The sequence below is a fragment of the Brienomyrus brachyistius genome, chromosome 22, assembly GCF_023856365.1.
Source record: "Brienomyrus brachyistius isolate T26 chromosome 22, BBRACH_0.4, whole genome shotgun sequence".
NCBI lineage: Eukaryota > Metazoa > Chordata > Actinopteri > Osteoglossiformes > Mormyridae > Brienomyrus > Brienomyrus brachyistius.
Genome location: NC_064554.1, coordinates 16,694,616 through 16,717,683, shown reverse-complemented (window position 1 = coordinate 16,717,683; position 23,068 = coordinate 16,694,616). Strand labels below are relative to the sequence as shown.

At 49.5% G+C, this 23,068-nt stretch overlaps 2 protein-coding genes across 3 annotated transcripts in view; one reads left to right on the top strand and one right to left on the bottom strand.

Moving 5' to 3' along the window:
• qtrt1 (queuine tRNA-ribosyltransferase 1) overlaps positions 1-23,068 on the top strand; it is a 138,684-nt gene that overhangs the window by 110,501 nt on the left and 5,115 nt on the right. The gene's annotated exons all lie outside the window — the stretch shown is intronic.
• On the bottom strand, positions 941-23,054 carry dnm2a (dynamin 2a). The gene is given in 23 exon segments (XM_048990625.1): positions 941-3,173; positions 3,373-3,506; positions 3,508-3,580; positions 3,582-3,614; positions 3,691-3,917; positions 4,135-4,296; positions 4,612-4,723; positions 4,863-4,972; positions 5,078-5,188; positions 8,249-8,260; positions 9,121-9,172; positions 10,795-10,865; positions 11,034-11,120; positions 13,203-13,341; positions 13,723-13,790; positions 14,010-14,145; positions 14,405-14,547; positions 14,695-14,855; positions 14,948-15,046; positions 15,260-15,463; positions 15,566-15,715; positions 15,833-15,906; positions 21,790-23,054. Coding segments are annotated over 23 exon segments (2,589 nt in total). The 5' UTR covers positions 21,951-23,054; the 3' UTR covers positions 941-3,103.

Here is a 23,068-nt window from a genome sequence, read left to right as displayed (position 1 = left end):
CAGGTCAGAGATCACTGCGGAAGCAAAGTTCATCGGACTAACCTGACAGCCCTGCTCTTCGCCTTCCCAGCATTCAATCTCACATGATCCAGAGACACCTTTGGTCAGTGAAGAACTGGCTATACTTTGGACCCAAAAGTAATGTGTTGTCTGGAGTGGTCTAACTCCTTTTTGTTTAACCTGTGATATACCATGTTACAGCATTTCAGTACTAAAATACTAAATCTTTCTGGGTTCTGTGCGTACTACATCATTATGCATGCAACGCTGGTCATCCATAACGACGCAACGAAAAAAATCAAGTTTTTAAACTCACAATTTAATCTCCAGTTTTTTTGTCCCAATATCCTTACGTCAAAGAAAATATGAAAGGGCCGTGAACTTAAACCAAACGGCTCCTCCAGTTATTCATGATCCCGTATGACAAACTCCTATTTAAAGGAACCAACGCTGCCACTTTAATCGATATCACTGCCAGTTCCGCAGGATGGGCAGAGGGGGGAGAAAGGTGGTTTCAGGAAAACCTGTATTACCCCATAATGTCAGTCGCTTCCTGATTCTGTCCCACAGAAAGTCACACTGTAATCAGGCTTCTTTTCTCAGCCACCACTATAATATAGAACCACCATGATTGGCTGGAAAGACTGCTATAATCACAAGAGGTTGGTGATGCTTTTATGAAGGGGGGGGGGGGTGTTTCATTAAATGTACCTCCCTGCAACAAGAAATTAGGACACCCTGAACCTAAGATCTTCGCCACCACTTTTAGCAAATCTCGCCCACCACCCAATCACTGTCACGACGGTGGAAATGAGAAAGTGATCAGACCAGTCAGAAGTCATCTCAAGCCTGGATGGAGGGAGACGAACGTACCAGAGAGGAGGTGGGACACCGGGGGAGATGGAGAGTGAGAGAAACGACACAAAGAGGAGACACCAACCACCAGAAGCCATTCCGTTTATTGTACACATTAGCTTTTTATTAATGCTCTCATTTCATTCATTATTTGTATTCCGTTATTCAGTTCCAGTCAGAATGAGAGGCACTTAAGTCAGGAAGCGTGTCCGGTTCTCCGAGTGGGAGGGCTGGGTAGCTCGCACACCACCTCCACCTGCATGTATCTGCACGTTCTACCTTCAGGAAGGTTCTCGAATGAACTTCTGCAGGAAATTACCGGCCGTAAATATAAAAATAAAGCCTTCGGCCAGCTGTCTCGGTAATGCCGAGATCCTCTGATACTTTGGCCAAGGCCGGCCATCACCCTGCTCTCAGAGTCTGCGTATCTTCACAGGAAGTTCATCGGCCCGCAAAACCTAAACTCCTCACGCCCATCTGCAAAGAAGTGTAACAAAATCACACCCACACTCGGAGAGGGGGTTGCTTTCTGCCAGTACCTCCCTTTGAAAATCCCTAACTAATTCCATAGGACTGCACCTGTATTTACACAGTCTCTTCTGAAGCAGGACATGCACAGCAAGCCAAAGAGCATCCGGACCTTGCCCATCTTCCCCACCCACGGGCTCAACCCACCAAATCAAACAGAAAACATCCAGAACGTCTGTCAGAATTCCCACCTTCCCAAAAAGCCCAAAATGAACAAAAGGGAATTTTTTTAAAAAAAATATCAGGAATTACAGATGTTCACTGATCATACCTAAGACATATCTGACAGACCTTTTCTGCTTATAAGGCTTTTGGTTTTCTGTGAAATTTGTGCAGGATAAATGGTCAAGAGATCTGTAGAGACCCCAATGCCAAGAATGACTGCGATACGATGAGTTTTTAAATCGAGGGTCGGTGGGGTGGGGTGGGGGGGGGGGGGTGGGGGTGCCGCAGTGGCCTCTGTGACTAGCCTTCACAAAGGTGGAGAACCTGGACAGAGCTCTCAGAATTCAGGATAAAAACCGCTTTTGACAAAAATAAACCAGCCTTGGTATAAATAACACAAAGGGCTACAAACATCTCCATTTCCACAGGAACGTGACCACCAAGCGGGTCCATGTAGCCATTTCACGAGTGGTTTCCACCCCCACCCCACCCAAAATTTAATCCTCGCCCCACCCCCCACATTGCGTTTAAAATCACGCCACCAAAACTTTCTGGCACTTTCTGGTAACAGGTTTGGATCCATTTTGAAGTTCCTGGTCACTTCGCTTTCTGTCAGGGCTCTGACATCCCGTGAAGCAGTGTCCCCCCCCCCCCCCCCATCTCAAAAGATTTACACCCCCGCCTATCAGTGCAATGAGGTGCCCAGAACACGCAAAAAACGGTTAGTTGTTTTTTTTTCTTTTTTTTTTCTTTTTTTTTAAACCATGTTATGTTTATGCTTCACAGGCTCCAGGTTCCACAGCCATTAAACAATCTGGAACTTTCTGTTGCCTGTTAAGTTTGCAAGGGGAACACACCGTTTGTACAGGGAGGGGGGGGGCTGCTTAATACACCAAAACAATAACGTCACTGTGCTGAAGCACCACTTATTTTAGTCACTCCTGTGCTACAAATGTTAGTCTTTTTTGCCTCGACTGTATAAATTGCTTTAGGATATAATGCCAAGTATGACGACTCATTTTCAGCTGCAGTTCAGTCAGAGCTTCTGACTGGTCTACACCCCCCGGCTCACCTGCTCTCTGATTGGTCGTATTGTATTCTTATAGGTTGCGTGATTAGGGGAGGGGCAGGGGTGAGCTTCCCCTGTATTACAATGCAATTATTAGACCTTAAAGCTAAATACAACATTGTAAAAGTACATACTTCCTGAAATACAAAAGGAGGAGGGAAAACAGACACAATAACAGTGATTTCCAGTATGACTTGAGTTAGAAAAATCAGTGGGGGCGGGCATAAATGGCTAATGTATCTTTTTATACAGATCAGACAGAAGTGGGAATAAATGGGGGGGGCATAACTGTTATGCTGCAAAGACAATCTGTAATTCTGTACATTTCTGCACAAGGAGGTCGTCCGTAACCCTGAAGACGACACGCGGCACAGCGACTGTTTGCGTGCGTGTTTGTGTGCATGCACGTTTACGCGCCCGCGTTCACAGCCGCCGTCCCGTCTGGCCCTCTCTCGGCACCCCAGCCCCACCCTCAGGCCCTGGGGCCTAGTCTAGTAAGGACGGCTCGGAGGGGCGGATTATGGTGGGCCGAAGGGGGGCGCCAGGGGGTCTCCGGCTGCAGGGGAGAGAGAGTGAGAGACAATGAGCAGGCAGGACCAGAGGGTTGGAGCGAGGGATGGGGGCAGGTGATCGAAAGAGAGGAAGGTGGGGAGAAAAGAGGAACGCGTCGATTCCGGAAAACGTCAAGGTCCACCATTGCTCAAAAGCTGAGCGACCAATCGGAGGATAGAACACCAGTATGGGGTGGGACTCACCTGGGGATGCCGGGGGGCAGGGTGGGGGGCACGCGAGCAGGCCGGGACGGGATCAGAGGGGGGGCAGTGAATGGGTCCTGGTTGCCATAGGCATTGATGGGCTGCCCCGGGCGGGAGGGGATGGGCGGTGCCCCCGAATGCTGGAGAGGGGTTCAGAGGAGGACCTGGGGTGGGACCCCTCACTGCAGGGGGCCGGCTGGGAGGGGGGGGCCGCTGCCATCGGTCTGCGCTGGGAGGTAGGACTAGAGACAGACGGGAAGTCATGAGCAAAAGACAGAAACAAACGTGTGCGCGTTCACGCCTAGCGAGTAACCCCACCTGGGGTCCCTCTGGATCCAGTTGTCGTTGACGGGCGGCGGCACGGGTGAGGACACTGTGGTGGTGGTGATGTCCCCGATGATCTGCAGCGCCTCATTCAGGGCGTGGTACATGCGTAGCATCTCGTCGCGCTTCTGCGCCTGGTCGGCCGACTCCTCCATCAGCGTGTTCTGGTCGCCCGATGAGTACAGGTAGGCCAGCAACTCCGAGTGGATGAAGTCCTTCGCCTGTGTGGGGCAGGGGGGGGGGGGTCCGGAGTGAGAGGGAGAGGAAACGAACCGAGCAGGATGGATACATGGCAGTAGGAGGATCAGCCATGTAAAGGAACAGGCTATCAAAGTGTGAGCTTTCCCAAAATAAGTCTACCTGCCTAGGCCTTTGTTGACCTTTGTATCCCCCCTCCCCCCGGCCCTCCCTCCAGTGCAGGCAGGTCCTGACACTCACGCTGTTGATCATGGTGTGCATGATGGTCTTCGGAAGGAGGTCCCGGATGGTCTTGTTGACAATGCCGCTGTAGGAGTCCACCAGGTTGCGAATGGTCTCCACCTGTCGCTCCAGCTGAGGGTCCATGGACAGGGTGTCGACTGCAGCCTCCTCGTTTTCTGGCTGAAAGGGGAACGGGACGCGCGACTGTGAGTGCATCTCAGATCAGAGGCAAGTTCCATGTTACTCAACAACAGCTGCTCCTGGGGGACAGCAGACAGAGCAAAACTGAAAGCGAAGCCGTTTCAAAATCAAAATCATATTACAGAAAGTAAAATACATTAAACATTTAAACACCTAATAGATGTGGACCAAAATGTGTTCCCCCTTCATTTCTGGGCAATACACCAAATTTTGGATTTATGTATAAGCAATGTTACCCTTTCGGGGTTTGTGAGCAATGTACCACCTTTGCAACTGGGTTTGCGTTTAATGTACCTGGTCCTTCTCGGGGTACACGCCAGCTCTGAGAAAAGAGGCTTTCCAACTGTCCACATCCTCCTGGGACGCGCAAGAGAGCTCGATCTGACGCAGGTCCTTATACACGTTCCTGTGCATGAACACATGCCGACTCGCGGTGAGGCGGTTCTTTAGGAACAGGCACCGGGATCGACTGACCACGCCCAGGCCAAACAAGACGACAGCGAACTCTTTGTCTTGTAAAGGAAGCGGCAAAGGCAGGGGCTGACCTTTGTTCCGTGTTGAAGATTGCGAACGTGTGCTTGTTGGACATGAAGCCCTTCTCCACATCCCTGAGCTTCAGGTTATCCAGAGGGAGCATATACTTCTTCTCCTTCTCCTGGAAACACACCCACCCAGAACCGTGACCATGGTAACCAGTAAGCTCAAAATTCGATTGGTTCACCCCACCGCCCATCGCCACCATAGCCATCGGCGCACGCACCTCCTCATCCTTGTACCAGGACAGCGACTCGGCAGTCAGCACAAACCAGTACTCCTTGGAGCCTCCCTTCATGATGCTGATGTTGATGGTGAGCCAACCTTTCCTGATCACCTGTCCGTAGAGAACGGGGCGAGTCCGGAGGGTTGGGATGGCATGGTTGGTATGGGAAAGGGGGCAGAGGGAGGTGAGATGCCATGATGTTGAGTCATTAATCACTCCTACTTCATGCCCTCAATCCAACTAACTCCTTGTAAAACTAACCAAGTCCTCAGAAAAGTGGAGTGATTGCACAATGCTACTTAAACTGAGTCTTCCTTGTTACCCCATGGGAAGGAAGTAGATAACCCTTACCTACATTAACAGAAGTGTTAGGTCACTGAAAAATAATTCACAAGGTTAACAGGAGTGTTGCTATATTAAGGTCATACTTAGACTTGGGCCTGAGTTTAGATTTGCAAGCAAGATAAAAATGGACAAAAAAGTAAGTTATTCTCCTTCCAAGATCGGTCCTAACGTTCGACTGAAGCTGCAAGAAGCAGAACCGCTGGTTAAAATCAAGTGCTTCCAAAACGCAAAGAAACAACAGTGAATTCTATGGTGTCTGCGATCTCTGCGTTTTCCTTATCGTCATCGGTCCCACCTGAGGCAGTCGACCATGAGATGTCACGTGACCCAGACCGAACGGCGGTCCACAGCCTGAGGTTAGGTGTCAGTAAATCAATAACATTGAGCATTAGGGTCAGTAGAGGCTAGCCTATGGGACAATTAAAATAAGCATTGTTAGTTGACACAGACGGGAAAGGCACTGTAACCTGTCGGGGTACATATTTCCTGTTAAAAAAATGGCGGGATGGGGGGGCAGGGGGGGGGCTAGGGAAGGTAAACGGAACAAAAACATAAAAAGCTAACTGAGCCAAGAGGAGTTTGCCTTATGCAGGGTTTGCGTCCTGTTTGAAAACGTGACTCAAAGTCAACTGCTTTTTCGGGACACTGGCAAAACAGGAAATATTGGCAGCAGAATTCTCTTCAGGACGAGGAATTACTCAACCAGAACCACAGGATGTGAGAATCGATTAACGACTAGCTACTGTCAGAGTACAGAAAACCATAGTGAATAAACCGTCACCGTTCAGGTGTGATATTGTCCTTCCAATCCTGTACCTGGCTCATGTCTTAGGGCGTCCAATCTTGTCCCTAAACTTCCACATAGCAGCAAATCTACAAACATACAGTTTTGTTTACCGTGCTGCGTGGGTAAATACCCCCGACGTTTTAAAAACCTTTAAATAGGAAGGCCAGGCGGTTCCGCTTTTCTTGTGTTCCACCCAACACCAACACCTCTGTTTACCTCATCATTCTGGTGGCCTACAGTCCAGATGGACCACTCCAGCAGATCAGCACGGGTGGAACAATCAGATTCCTACATTGTGACTGGCTAGATGGCTCTACTTTCAGCATTTGATTGGTCAAACACCCCACCAATCAGAAGAGCAAGGTAACCAGATAGCTGTAAGTTTCACCTCTGTAGGATTTACAGCAGGGGTGTCCAACTCCAGTCCTGGGGGGCCGGAGCCCTGTGTAGCTTAGTTCTTTCCCTGTTCCACCATAAATGATTCAGCTCAAGAGCTGTGTGGTAATTAGCACAAGGAGTTGAATCAGGTGTGTTAAATGAGGGGAAACCCAAAAATGTGCAGGACTCTGGCCCCCCAGGACTGGAGTGTGGGCACCCCTGGTTTACAGCATGGACTCGTTCAGCTCTAGCCTCTGATACTCATCTTGGGCCTGTCGAATTGAAACTGTCCTGCTAGCAGAGGCCAAAAACCACAGCCTGCACCAGAGACCAGTCTGAAAGTGAAAATATCACGGCTAATTCCTGACCTTCTGTACACAGACGAAGCAGCGACAAGAACATCACACCTGAAGGATGGGTAAGAATGAGTGCAGAGATTAATGACTGCAGTAACAGCAATCATTGCGGGGGTAGATACAAAGAATTTTAAATGATTCCATTGAAATGCGCATTTCAACCCAGCAGCCTGGACTGCTTTCTCCGATTATGTTGGAAGTTATGAATTGATAAACAAAATGACACACATGCAAAGATGGATAACACACAGCAGAAGTGTGTCGAGTTTAGCCACCCCCCCCCCCCCAATTCCGAATTAGTCCCTCCCCCTCCCCTTGTTACAGTAACAGCAACTCTTCACATGGCAAACTCTGACACAGACACCCAGGCAGGACACCAGAGGGCACCTTTGTCAGGATAACTGAGGTCAGGGCAACACCAGGCCTCGCCACAAGGTGGCACAAGCAGCTCTCAATGCATTTCGCTTTCGCTTTTCAGTTTTAAAATGACATCGTTAGTTTAGTATCACAGGCCTGCTTACAGCAATTTCATTTCTCCTTTCAGCCAAGACATTATTTCAGAGAGATTCTCACGATATTGCGAACTGATTTGATTGATTGGATGGGTGAATAAAACGAATTCCACTCCAACAGCAAGTGAAACCGAAACGCAACGTAGATATTACGATAAAAGTTAGACACATCTAAACTACAGATTAAAAACTGCATCAATTACAATGCTGTTAGGGTAATTTTGCGTTTTGCTCAGAGCAATTACGGTGTATACTATTACCAAATTAGTGGTAATGGAGATAAATAGCATAATTACGGTTGCAATTGTATTCTCCATTTCAGTCGCTAAGTTATTTAGAACTCTACCTGATCGTCTTCCATGTCCGCCAACCTCTTAAACTGCAGGACAGAAGGCAAACATGACCAAAGGAGGTAACATTTGGTTTCTTTTTTTTTTTTTTTTTTTTTTTAAAAAAAAATGTTGCCATGGTAGCACCTTGTGCAGGAGTGGCGATAACCAATCAGCATTACCAAAAGAGACAGGGACCATCTCTTTGGCATAGATTTGTTTTTTTTGGTTGGTCCAAACGTCCCGTAACAGTCCGTTGTAAGGCTGGGTCATTAAGCACTGAGCTTTCTCCTGCAGGGCCCAATGTGTCCCTAAAACGGTGAATGACCCCCGCCCTCCCCAGCTCAGATGACTGCCCGTAAGGCCTCAGGCTTCCTGCAAAGGTGACCACCCCTGAATGACCCACTACCAGGATGAGGCCTCTAACGGGGCAGTATTGGATAGAGGGGTTTATAGGTACTCACCAAAATCTCACCCTGTTGGGGGGGGGGGGGGGGGGGAGCAGGGGTAGTCAAGCAAATTAAATTACAGAAGAAAGGGAACAAGCAAAAGAGAGAATTGGTCGGGGGGGGGGTGAAAGAGAGAGAGAGAATAGACAGGGGGGGAGGACAGACATGCCAGGCATGTGAGAGGAGAGGGGGGGTCAAGAGAGAATGATGGGAGAGCAAAAATAAATAAAAAAAATAAATCGAGAGAAAGCAACACCGTTACATGCATTAGATTAATTCGAGGGTTTCAGGCCTCTTGTCACATTGGTCGGTTCGTGCGCAATTCTAACAATTACCGTAAAGGCCAAAAAAGGAGGAGGCTGATTAGTTGTTGCTTTGCGGGGTGCAGTCATGCCATTCGGTGTGTTTCATGCAACAATTGCTATACAATCATGAAAAACAGAGACTGTGTGTGTGTGTGGGGGGGGGGGGGTAACAGGGATTACTGCCAAATATCTTGATACATGTTGGAACAGGCAACTACAACATTCTTTATTCTGGATACAATTACAAGGCCAAAGGGATCAAGCAGCACAGACTGGTGGTGCGCTGCGGGATGTGGGGGTTCCTGAGCCAGCTTGTTTGGCTGAATTTGGGCAGAGTGGACTATATGACAAGTGGGTGGGACAGGGATTAGGGTACCAGCAGCGTTAGGGTGGGCCGAGATTAGGCTGGTTTATATCAGAGAGGTGGTGTGAGAAGTACCCCGTGGAGATAGGGAAGCAATGAAATTTGGGTTAGATGAAAGCAAGGAGTTTAATGGCACACCAGGTCTAGGGGAGCGAGGGAGTGATTTAAAGAGCCCTTTGGCGAGATGGGAGGTGAAGGGGCGGAATGCGTAGGGGTACCTGGTTGGGGATGGCCCTCTTCTTGTTCACGTGCGTGCTCCTCTGCTGGGCGCTGTGGGGTGGAGGGGAATTTCCAGAGAGAAGACAGAGTCAGGATTAGTCATACCACACAGAGATATGGTGAATGAGTCAACTAGAACAAAGATTACAGGGATTCAAGTGTCTTTGATTTAGCCTTTATAGGCAACAGATACACGTACAGCAAAGAGCGACTGCATTGTCACTGAGAGTCTGTTTGTTAAACATGTATAAACTCAAAATGAATGTTTACAAACCCAAAAAGCAGACAAACCCTAAAAATCTACATTCAAAAAAGTTTGCGGGCAGAGATTGGGCTGGTAGACAGATGCGGTCACTACTCCCAGGGTGGGATAGGAGGGGCGGGTCTTAGACGGCCCACCTGTTGCTGCTGTACCCCAAAGGGGGGCTGTCGTCCATCCTCCTGAAGTCGAGACTGAAAGTGACGAGAGCGATTAGCCCCCACGCCACTCAGAAGCAGCCGTTACCCCCATGCGCGTAACCAACACCAAAGGCCAGTCAAGGAACAGCCAACACGCTCAGGCTTAAGTGACCGGGGAGGGAGCATCTGACCCCATCATGTCACCACAAGCATGCCCGGGTGACTCGCTGTTAGTAGGGGTGCAAGACCGGCTACGAGGCTCACTGCCTTTGGCCACGCCGTTTCCCCCCAGCGATGGCAGCATCACCCATCGATTCAAGGGTCTGTCAGACTATATAGCAGCCGACACAAAACGACGCAAAAAATTTCGCAAAAAATGACGCAAAAACCCAGGGCCGAAAAAGAGGGAGAAAACGAGAGGAAGTCCGACGCAATCAATCCCAGCTATGAAAATGCAGTTTCCCTGAGCATCATGCAAGGAAACACTCAGAACTCTGTGGATACGCCGGCAAGCAAATCGAGATTCAAGCAAATGAGAATGAATTTCGAACAGCACTTCCGTAGAAAAAAATATGTTCCACGTCAAGAAGACCATACCTGACATTCTCATGACGTTAAATCAACAACGGCTACAAAATCGATGGTGGGGGCAGGGGGGGGAGCAGGCAGACTCTATATGGCACTTGCAATTGAATTTCATGCTTGGTTTTAATGCATGAAAAGGAAGTCATGCTTACAAAACAGTTTCTGTAACTGGATTTGTAGTTGACCATCAAGCCCTATTAAACCAGATAAACAGATTCACACGTAATTCAGTGTAAGCTGAAATGAAGAGAAAAAAAGAGTCTTCTCATCTCAACTTGAGGCAAAGGCTAAAGACAAGAACTATTGAACCCATATTAATGGCAACAAGCCCGTGCATGCTCATTCCGGGTGATGGAGCTGATGGCTGTGGGCAGCAAGGGTATCTACACCAACTCCATGAGGTGACTTGTACTTTGTGGCTGATAAAATCTCCTAGAAGTCTCAACTTCGATGGCAAATTACGTCAGATGGGGGAGGAGGAAGTGTTGGTGAGATCTGGGGGCAACAGTGGCTTAATGCCCCCCCCCCCACCGTCCCAAGCCCTGTCAGAAACTCATGTCCAAACAAGCTTTAAACTAGGGGATGCAGATGCAGGAGGGATTTTGGGATATTAGTGGATTTTCCTGCAGCACATGTAGCCAGGGCTGGGGCGGAGTGAAGGGAAGATTTGGGGGTGGGGGTTCACGTACTTGGCAAAACCAATGAAGTCTTCATGGTTGGTGTTGATGTAGGATAGTTCAATGTCAATTAGTAGCAGAACCTGGTGAAGAAGAAACATCTTAATTAGTATAAACTAAATCCTTCTCTTGAATTTCTGAAAGGTTTCTGCCCTCCCCACGCCCCCTTTCTTAATCTACATCATTAGCTCGCTCCCCACTTATGTTATCCTCCCCACCTACCTCCCGGAATTCTGCCTCCACTATCTCACCTGGTCCTTGGTCTTGCCTTCTCTCTCTCGGATGTATGTGCTCACGATCCTCTCCGTCTCCTCTCTCAATCGGGGGTAACTGCCCAGCTGCAATAGAGGGACAGCACTGCACGCACAGTCTCTGAAAGTGCACACGCACACGCGCGCGCACACACACACACACACACACACACGCACACACAGATTCTACAGCTATTTGGCCTAACGAAAGGAAATCGGCCAGAACTACGGCGTGTTTAAAAAGCGAGAGGCATCAGCCTCACACATGCACTGCAGCCTGGAGGACAGTAAGGAATCACCGTCAGCTTAGAATGACCCGCTTTCCGCAGTGCTGCTGGGATATGGAACGGCAGTCTTGCATCAAGACTGCTGATCTGAATAAACGGCAAACCCCAGGCAAAGTCGGGAGAAAGTCAGGGGTCTATCAAAACAGGGCGACCTTTCTAAGCTGACAGCAACCTTCAGTTTGGCTTAATGACTGTTAGTGGGGAAACACAGATAACAGAATTGGAGATCGTAAGAAGTGCAGTTGCATGGTAGCTCAGAAAGTAGAGATAGACACCCTTTTCCCAGGATTCCCCCAACTAAAAACATACTAGGCATCAAAATGCTATTTCATTGGCTACTTCGGTCTCCCTCCTCCTCGCTCCGAGTTTACGTAGTTGCACAGCGATTCCAAAGTCCTCGAATGGGGCTACAGCAAAAGCTCCCAGCCGTTTCTAATGATTGTGCGCATGCGTGTGTGTGGGATGGGGGTGGTTGTGTCCTTTGCAGCCATGATATCCCAAGTTGGGCTATCGCAATACTGAATTGAACCAGAGATTGACAGGGACAGGAACCCTGAGCACTAATGGCCGCACTACCTGCTCCCTACTCCCAAGCCATTCACCTAGATGCGGGCTGAAATGAGGTCACTAAGCGGGGCAGAGGCGCTGAGGGAAAAAGCCGTCACTGAGAGACCTGCGTCCCCGTTACCAAATTGGTTCACATACCTCCTGCTCATCCTGGGTGAGCACAGACTAACCCCCCTCCCCCCTCCTCCCACAAAATGAGGTTCTGCATCGTTACACACAAAAGCACAAAAACATGACAAACTATGGCGGGCAAAAAAAATGAGGAAGTTACAAATGAGCGTGTCGACTTTGTACGATGTCGATGGGACGACTTTGCGAACCTCTAGACAGGACAACGTGGCGAGGCCTAGCGCCTTTCCAAAGCCTGGTTTAGGCCTGTTAATTCTGTTATCCAGGATGGGGGGGGGGGGGGGGAGTTCAGGGAGGGCCAGGCTTTTGGAAAAGGCCTGAGGCTGCATCAAGAGCATTGGCGATGGATCACATGACACCACAAGGACGCAAATGCCTGGTAATTCCTTATGGGACGAGACGCAGAAGGCTGACTGTGAGGGTGCGCCATGTTCCAGGCGCTGAGGAGGGGGGCTATTTGGTGTCTCGTGTCCGTTCTGGTCTGCGCTCCACGATTACCTTGTCGCCGCACTTCCTGACCAGCGCGTTGAGCTCACACGCTACAAGATCCACGCATTTCAAACTGGGCGCTTTCAGTTTGAGCACCTGCTTTCTCACCATGGCTTCGAAAGCCAGGTCCGGCGTAAACAGGCCCGTTCTGAGGCATTAGGGGCCGTGGTGGGGAGGGGGGGGGGGTGGGTAGGGATTGGGGAGAGTGAAAAGGGAGAAAGAGAGAGAAGGAGAAAGATAAAAGGAAGGGGGAAAGCAAAGTCAAAAATCGAGACACTCTGTTTAGTCAGCCAGCTTGAATGTCAGGTGGGAAGGAAATATGGAAGCTGAGAAGGACCGACTGCAGGTTCTCAAATTCCAGAAGAAACAGATGCAGGAACCTGCAGCCGGACTGCACGAGACCCCGGACGCCGGAAAATGCCGGAACGTTCCCAGACCTCGTCTGTAAACACAGGCACCACCACACCACAGCATACGAAACACAAAACCATGACACCAGCACACAGGGAAAGAGGCAGATGGACTGGGATTGGTGAGGGCTGTTGGGGGGGTGGGATGCACTGCTACTCTCTTGGAGGATGGGCATTAACGTCAGACGAGGCCAAACTGATCTGCTTCTAGGAGGAGAATAATATGCAATGCAGCTCCCACTCCCACAACTCCCTCCTGCACAAGGGCGCCCCCATCTGGCGGGTACCTTGTCAGTGCACTGCCTGACTGTGCTGACGAGCTCTTGAACAACCAGGTCGATACACTTCAGGCAGGGTTCCTTCAGCTTAATAATCTGCCTTTTCACGATGACCTCGAACGCCATGTCTGGAGTGAACAGGCCCGTTCTACATAGACAGACACACAGGCGCACACAGACAGACACACACAGATTGAAATGGTGGGGGGGGGGGGAGAGCAGGGTATGTGTGAGGGATGGGCAGAGCAGAGAGAATGAAACAATGTGAGGCAACGACGTTTTCTGAGGGCGACGACTGACTGGCTGATGTTGCAGCTGAGATTAACACTGGTGAACGGTGCCTACATACAGACAACACTATAGAGCTGTGTTACCCAGAGGGAAGTGCAAAAACAGATGGGGGCGAATGGTGGCCGGGGGAGCGGGAAGTGGTCAGAAAGGAGAGAAAAAGGGGGCAGACTGATGTGCTGGCGTTTGGCTGTGAGGCGGGTCACTATGTCCACCCCCCACCCCATTCCCTGGTACGTGCCTCACACCGTGGACGTTCTTGATAGCATGGCTGATCTCTCGCCTCAGCTCCTTCTCATCAAACACGATCTGGGATGGAAGGACAGAGGGACATGGGTGCAGAGAGTGTGAGTGTGTGTGTGTGGTCATCTGGAGTCCAGGCAGGTAGTTCTTGCTCTGGGATCCAATGTATTCAGGTGTGAAGTTCCTCATCATTTCTGCTGTGAAAAATGACTGCTAAAATTAAATTAACATTATTCCTGGAGAAAAGCTGTGTGGCTCTGCGGCGGTGAGGTGAGTGAGGGGCACCTTAACCAGCTCAAACGGGAAGCGCTCGTGGAAGATGCGGTTGATCCTGGCTCCGCCTGACAGCTCCACTGTGTCCACCTGGTTTCCAGAGCCCTCTATCCGCTTCTCGAAGTCCACTCCGAACTGCTGCACCATTCTGGGGAAGGCAGGGGGGGACAGAGATGCTCAGCGTGTGTGTGGAGCAAGAGAGCGAGAGAACGGATCTATTAATACAGGTAAAAATAAGTAATAAGTCGCCTAATATTCATAATCCTCACTGCAGTACACATTGATTCCTGCCCTATAGCACAGAAGAACCACACGGAAGCAGATGATTCATGTGCGCCCAACGTCCGCACACAGGAGCGTGCTTCCCCTCCCAACTCCCCATAACAGGGCGATGCAGCCCCACTCACTGCAGCAGAGCCTTGGTCTTGCGCGTGGGGTCGTCGGGCCGGAAGTTCTTGTACTCCTCCACCTCCTTCTCCAGGGAGAGCAGCTGGCTCTGCAGCTTGTTGCGCAGACCCGGCAGCGTGTCGCGGATGTGGTTGGTCAGTTGCTGCGGAGACGGCGAAGGGGAAGTGCCAGGGGCAGGTTACGGGTGTGATGGTCAGGAATGCCATGTTCCCCATTTCCTGAAACATTATATTTCTGCTTTTGCGTTTAATGGCCCAGGATAAATTAACACCCCCTCACCCCCCCTCACCTGGTTGAGTGTCTTCTGCAGGTAGGGGGTGCCCATGCGTTCCGCAATGTGCCTGTAAGCCGGGTGTGACAGAAAGAACTTCCTCTCAGCTGCCAGAGCAACACGAATGTCCTTCTTCCCGTCAATATCTTTCTGACTACGGTTCACCACTCCAATGTAGCCTGTGGGGGGCAGCAGAGAGCACCATTTATGACTTTCTCCTTGCTTGCAATGGACCGGGTTCCCCTACGGCACACAGCTGCGTCCTCCTCACCCCTGCGCAGAGGCAGCAGCTTGTTCTCCAGGATCTCCTTGGCATCTGTCCCTTCGTCCATCAGGTCCAGCTTGGTGATGACGCCGATGGTGCGCAGCCCTACAGAAGACGTTCACAACAGCTCAGCTCTGGGTTCTGAAGACTTTGCCCATCGTTCAACTGGCACTCTACACCGGAGGCATTATGATTGGACATGGAAGGATGGGGGTGGGGCTTGGCAGCATCACATCTGTATCGTTGGAAGGCGTGGAAGTGCTAGAGAGGGACAAGCATCTACGCAGACAGTCCCAAAAGCCCTCATCCAATGCCTACCCTGGGGGTCGACCTCCTTGGCGATTTTGAGCGCGTCGGAGTTAGCGAGGTCAGTGTTGGCCGGCGTGACAGCCAGGATCAGGCAGCTTTCCTTGGTGATGAACTGCAGCAACATCTCCCTGATCTGGTGCTCAATATCTGGAGGCTGGTCCCCAACCGCCACCTTAGTCATGCCGGGCAGGTCGATCAGCGTGAGGTTTAGCACTGGAGGTGGGTACAGGTGGGGTTAGAGGTGGAGAAGAGAAAGCACAAGATCCCAGCATGACCAGTGAATGCCTTGGAGAACAAATGTCACGTAGGTCATACCATGCGGGGAGTAGACCCTCAAGTTGATGGGGATGGGGGAGATGCCCTTATTGGAGCCCGTGATCCTGTCCGTCTCAGCCTCGATCTCCAGCCGAACCTCATCGAAGTCCACAAACTTGCGCCCTTTACAGTGCAGAAATTCGGCATATTCTGCAGTGGGAGAAAGCAGGGCGTAAGAGCGCAGTGAAATCCCGTGCGGCGAGACTCCACACGGCAGACGCACTCACGGGGGCATCGCCGAGGAAACGGGAGGAGAGCGGGACAGACCTGCTTTGTTGTTGACCAGCTGGAGGATGAGGGGCCTGCGGGTGACGATGCCTGAACCTCGAGGAAGGAAGTCCCTGGAGAGTAAGGAGAACGAGGGAGAGGGAGGCCGTTGGCCAAAGTGAGCTGCAGGGGAACCGCAAACTAGGCATGCTGGAGAGACACTTCAGATCCAAGTCCAGCAAGTTCACCCGTCAGAACTGTATCCAATAAGCAGAAGTACACTCAGAACAATACATTTCATAAGAATGGTGCTTCGGTGTGCAACATAACTGTCTGTCGCAACCACTTGCAGACAGACAACTTGACGGATTCGAAAAATAACTCAATACGGCCAACATTGTGGATATTGCCGTCTACAGCCAGGGCCAAAGTTCAGGTAAGAATTCCAACATTGGGCGTGACATGGGTGGGTCACCGACCCGTGCTATTGTGCCAGAGTAATGCATGTGAACTCTCAAGGTGAACCAAAGGGGCATGCCGGACAGGTTCGCCCAGCCACCTGGCACGAATACTTGCATACCTTGCCTCGACTTGCTGTGCCGACCTTTAGTTAAAATGCCCGGCAAAATATACAGTGAGCCTGCATTAAAAGAAAATGTCTTCCAAGCAAACAAACAGTGTGTACATAACAACAGGATCCAGGTGGTGCCTGAATAAACGGATGGATCTGATGGTGCGGCACAGTACCAGCCACGGTGACAAAAGATCTCACACCTCAGTGACATCTCAGCAATACTCAGGGAGTGGATCCCTCTTGCAGAAACGTATTTTTTTGTGCAACCCTACATAAGACCAGCAAATACACACATGAATACACAATGTCAACTTTGTCAATGTGCGCGTTCACAACAGAATGAGGCAGCAAACTCAGACATAGTACTAGTGCTAAGCAAGACAGTAGAATAGATTCTGATACAAACATATTTTAGTATAATATATATTTCTACTTTATGCTATTAATATTTTCAAACTAGTAAATACAGATGCAAAAATGTATGCCAAAAACTCTTTAATTAGGCTTCGAGAAACATACATAACGTGGAACAGTACCTCTCGTTTTAAGCGTTTCTGAGGCATTTGCAGTTCAGTCTGAGTATCTTCCAGGCGAGGATACGCGAGTGCCGAATGCTTCACATGCCCCACGATTTCTCTCCCGCCGGCAGCAGCATCACTTACACTTCGGTGCGATAGCAGCCCCTCGTGTATCACAAGCTGTAGCGAGTGCGCAAAGCAGCCCAACCCAGCGACTCCCAGATCATCCATTGCTGTTTTCATATTACTCTCGTCGTCTCGAACAAACGAGTGCACATTGTTTAGTGGGATGTTCCACTAAACGCTGCTCCCACCTCTCAAAACTTTGTTTTTACAAATATTGCAAATCGCAGTGCTACAAGTTGCTACTGAAAGTGTAAAATACTTCCAGATCACTCCCCCCCCCCCATATCTGCCGTTTTTATGCTTCTTTTGCGCATGACGTCACAGCAGGCACAAGTCACTGCACTCACACCCACAGAGTAGCAAGAAACACTGAATGGCAGTGATAGTGTTCAGTTTGAATGCTGCAAAAAACACACACACATCTAAAACGGGAAAGGACTGTCTCACGATTAATTGTACTAATAGATTTAACACGAAATAGGAGCTGTCCTTGTAGAGACTGCCAAAAACTAAATAAGTATCAGACGTGGATCAATCACATATGGCCAATACCCGATCTGTCAAATATTTCAACGCTGAATCACAAAAAAATGTATGCACTGGCAGTTATAATGGCAACACATGCGTCATAATCGATATGAAATTGGGTATGATGCAAGGCACACAGCATCACCTAACACACATGTTAAACAAAACAAACCGGTCTGAAATAAAACATTCCAGCTTCCCCTAGCAGCCAGAAACACAGACAAAGGGTAGTGAGGGGAAATCTCAGAGGCCGAGGGGGGGGGGGGGGGGGGGCTAGGGGGGCCGTGAGAAACAGGAAAGTGAGACTGCGAACAGGGTATATGTGAGGATGAAGAGGAGGAATGTGGGAAGACAAATGACCGTAGGGGCATCAAGAGCAAAAACGAATGAGTGGGATAGTGGTGGGGAGCAGCCATTAGCTGGAGGAGGAAAGGGGACACGTGACCCAGGAGGACCTGACACAGCGCAACAGATGGAATCCTGGGACAATGCAGCCAGAAAGACAGATGCGAGGCTACACAGAGGCTGCTGTTCACAACCGCTGCCATGCCGAGTGTGGCGTTTGCCCCGATGCAAGAACACGTTAAGTGCAAAGAGAGGACGGAAGGTTCATTACTCATCAACAGGGGGCCGTCTCAGTCTCCTAACGAGGCTGAGATGCACTCAGTGATGTGCGCGCGCGCGCACACACACACACACAACCACAGGGTTCCAGCGAAGAGGGCCACAGGGAATCAGTTGAATTATTGATGTGCTGTAAATGATAGACGAAGCTGCCATCTATTATACATCTCGCCGACCAGAAAGCACAGACTGGGAAGCAGGCGGGCTGCTCAACTGAGGGGGATGAGCAGGAGTGTGTGTGTGTGTGTGTGTGTGTGTGTGTGTGTGTGTGTGTGTGTGTGTGTGTGTGTGTGTGTGTGTGTGTGTGCTCCCTGGTACCCCCATGCACAGTCAAGCGGTGATACAAGAGCGGGGAAAGACGAAGCCAAAAAACAAACTACTGCAGGTTTCGCTCGAAGACATCTGGACCACTAAGTGACAAGGTCTCATTTACCTTCTGTGAGAATCATTCAGCTCTTTAACACACACACAAACACAAGACTGATCGACTATCTCACCTTCTAGACCAAGACCAAAAAACGCCACGCAGAGTCCATTAGCCCGTGTGAATTAATGTCGTTTCCCAGGTGCTGCACAGTATTTAAAATGCAAGACAGGTTAGGATGACAAGCCTTGATGTTATGTCCTTCAGGAGAGAACGTAATTAATAAAGCATGAATACAAGTGTGACAAATTAGCAAAACTAAAGAATGGTGTTGTACAGAGAACAACTGTTTGTGCTGTTTTACATGTGTGCGCATCACAGCTGCAGGGGGCAGCGATCCCAGTGTGTCACTCCACCACTGGGCCAGCACGTTCTGTACAATCAGTAAGATCAGGAAGAGAAAGCACTGTAAGAGGAGCACTGTATCCTAAACTTCCAAGGTGCCGGCTTCAGCGCAAAATGCCAGGGAGCCAGATTACAACCCTGCCCAATCCACGCCCGTCTGCCTGACACAAGATAAGGCCCACCCTGTGACTGACGGAGTGCCACCACACACACACACACACACACACAGAGGACGCTTGGCCGCACATTGGCCAAGGGTTCATCGCCATGGCTACCATCGATTAGATTAAGGAGCTTGTTCAACTGACATCTGGAGGCGCCTTAGACTGGGGCTTCTGGGTAAGGTGCTATTCAAGAGATATCATGCAATCTAAGCGCTCCAAGGAAACTTAATCTAACCCAAACAAGAACGAACATCCGCACTTCCCGGCGCCATGTCTATGACAAATGACTGCGAGAGAGAGAGAGAGTGAGAGAGAGAGAGAGACAGACAGACAGAGAGAGGAGCTGAGAGTGAGAATCTCCGAAATGGCTACTCCATTCACCCACAGCTTGAATTTCCTGAAAGACCAGAACTCGTCATTGTTCTTGAGAGATATTACATCATCTCTGGGTGTTCACAACAGCTTGCATCGTCTGTCGCTTTATGCGGAAAACTGCAAGGTTGCCGATTAAAGTAATGGTTTGTTGGGTCGACTCCGTCTTGAAAATGGCAACTTGCGTCGCCATTGCTATCTTTACATAAGTGTCACTGCTGGTGGAATTCACCCTTCAAATGCCCTGTCTGCTCCTCCCAAGATGAAAAATAAATAATAATAATCTGCGTCAATGAGTTAAATCAATTAGGGGAGAACAGCATGAGTCTTGAATTCCAAGAAATGAAGACATTCACAAACAGGACGGAATGAATCAGCCTATCACTGGCGAGCCACCCACCACCCAGACAATGGAAAACAGGAAGCTGGCGAAGGCAATTAAGTGCTGTGATCAACCCCGCCTTCTCAACTGTGAGCATGAGGTGGATTGGCTGCTGGAAAAACAATCATTAAAAAAAAAAAACAGCCATTGGTAGCATTAGGAGGCAATGTGTTGTGCCCCGCCCCCATCTCCAGTGATCACACAGGCCCGTTCAGGAGACGGGACGTTCCACTATGCAAAATGGAGTAACCGGTCGAGCAAGACTGAGTCCGAGATTGCTGGCTGTCACTTTATCTGGGACGGGATCTTTTCTTAAGCAAAGAGGCACCAGCGTAGTGAGCTCAGGTCCTGGCTGCAAGAAGAACATAGCCAGGGTGGCCTCTGTTTGGGCAAAAAGAGAGATGCAGGCCTTGGGGAAAAAAAAAAAAACAACAACAACAAAAGATGGGTGGAGGCAGCCATGGTGCTAATTACACCCAGGGGCTATGTGCAAACCTGCTCGCTCTTCCTCTCAAATCAACAACAAAGGGCAGATCTCCCATTCCCCACCGAGTCACATGACAGTGTATGTGTGTGTGTGTGTGTGTGTGTGTGTGTGTGTGTGTGTGTGTGTGCACCTGAGTGCCCGTAAGTCGCAGGTGAGCATTGCCATGCAACAACATTTCCTTCTGTGTGAGGGGGATAACCACGATGGCATGATCAACAGAATAACCTTAAAGATTTTTTTAAATGAGAAAAAATTATTAATATTTTTATCATATAAAAGGCTGTTGTGAACAAATCAGGGTTTTCCCCTCGTGGAGGACACATACAGGAATCTAGGAGGTATTCCTGCTGTAATTAATGCAACATAACATAACAGTGCAATTAAAAGCAAGCACAATGAGTAAGGTTAGTGAGGGCTTTGTTTGGGTTTCAGGTGCCCCAACTAAGTCATAAAAAGCGGTCGTCCAGCAGGTTTTAGGGAATGTACTTGTCTTTACTGACAGCAGAAAGATAAGCTGGGACGTCCTGCTTTTCAAACACATGCTTCAGATGGGCAATTAAGAGGCCTATACCACAGATCTCTGGGTCCAGAGCTGGCCAATCACGGTTTCGGATACATAGCGGGGACCCCAACTGTCAGCCAATCAGCTGATTCTTAACAATGGCGTTAGGGGAGAACCGCACCGCCTGCCGTTGCAACCCATGGGTAAAGGCTACAGCTCAGGAAAACAAACGCCAGGCGGAGCGGACTGTGACCGTGCCGTGCCGTTACAGTCCTGCCCTCCGGGACCCATCCCTGCAGCATCACGTTTTAACAGGCTTTTAATCGTCCCCAGTGCAAACATCTGCCCAGCTGCCGTGGAAAGCCCGAGCAACACCTGCCTTACCCGCCAGTCCGCGGCAGGCGACAATTACAGCCACGAATTGTTGGACGGTAGCCTAGATCGAGAAAGATCTTAACTTTTAACTACGGCTTGGCTGTAATTGTGTAAAAAAAATAATAATGCATGCAACGGCAATGGGTTTTCAAACAAATAAAACACACAATGACCGCGATACAACTACAGCGGCCCATCAAACAAGGGGTATGTCTGACATGACGGCTGCCCTTAGAAAGTCACCCCTTTCGCTTCCCCTCCATCCGTGCGGTACCCCACCGGGTACACTTCCAACAGCGAACGGCACCGACCGCCCCGCTCCTTTATCTCCGCCCCCCCTTCATTTCCTCGTTCCCGGCCGCCGTTCAACCTGCGTTAAGTGCGTAACTTGTTTTCGTGCATGACAAGCGGGTTTACGGGAAACCAGCGAGGCGAGAAGGAGGAAACGGCGAAGGAGCCGCGAAAACACGGGCGGAGGAGCGTGACCGGCGCGCGCACGGGACCTGCCGCCGCACGAGCTCCGCGCGGCGGCCAGCGAGGGCCGTGTTGTCACCGCACTCATTAATTAGCAATACGCGCTTAATCATTCAACTCACCTGCCGACGAAATTCTCCAAAACCGAGCTCTTTCCGGCACTCTGACCGCCGACCACGGCGATCTGCGGCAAGTCCAGGTTACAGCTCTGGCCGATGGAGCTGAAAGCGTCCTGAAGTTTATTTACGAGGGGAATCAAATCCTCCATCCCCCGGTTCCCCATTGCTGCGCTGGGCTCGCCTTGTCTGTCGCGTAGCAAACCGGCTAGCAAGCTAAGTACTCGTGTTACTTTGAAGGCTTGAGTTTCGCCCTACAAACTATTTGACTTCTCTATTTAAAAAAAGACAGATGAAGTCAACGGAAAGAGTTACTTGAAATAAATATAAGGGTTTAACAAGTCGTTACCGGTAGCGCTAAACAAGACCGATCACTCAATCAAACGGATAATAAAAAAAACTCACTAAACAAAACTTCTATCATCCGGTCAGACGACACCAACCTCCGTTGGTGACTAAAACTCCACCCTCTGTCAACCAAATTCGCCACAACCATTGGTTAATTCAACTGCTTGTCAACAAAGCCTGTCTTCTTATTGGTCGTTTCTTGTTCTGTCGTTTAACGTGAAAAGGCGTGGACTTGAGACTTGAGCGGCGGAACTTCGCAAAGTAATCTCAGTGGGAATTCATTATGTCAATCATGGTCTCGGACCCTACAATGCCCTCCCACATCCATTCAAGTCTAGATAAAGGTGCCCTATATTCTCACCGAACTTCGCTCTGCATTACATATCCTGTACCGTTTATTAGGGAGTTACGAAGTTAACGTCAAAAGTAAATAACAAATGAAAGCTGGACATCACTTAATAATGATCATGTCAACACTACTACTAACAGAATTTAAAATGAGTGGCATCCAGTTTCAATCAGAATCCTTACTTCATGCACCGCCCAGTCAGACAGGGAGTGATAGCCTTGACAGAAAATAGACGAAACCACATTTACGAGCTGGTATTATACCTGACGTTTATATAACTACAAGTTCAAGTTAATACGCGTTTTCTAGTTTTTGAATGACAGCTGAAGTTGATTACATTTGGCTGTGTACGGGCATTATAGCACATTTACTAAACTGTTCCGTTACTACTCAAGATATAGCAAGACAAAACCAGACGCACCCGCGTATATTACACCAAGTCGATGTGCTCTTCAAACCATATTATTGGCAACGATTTTACAGTTTTAACCCGTCGGTTTATGTTAGCCACCCACAATTTATTTAAGCCTGAAGGTTTGTGCTGAACCGGTATATTTAAAAGCAGAATATCAAAATACTGTTCCCGTT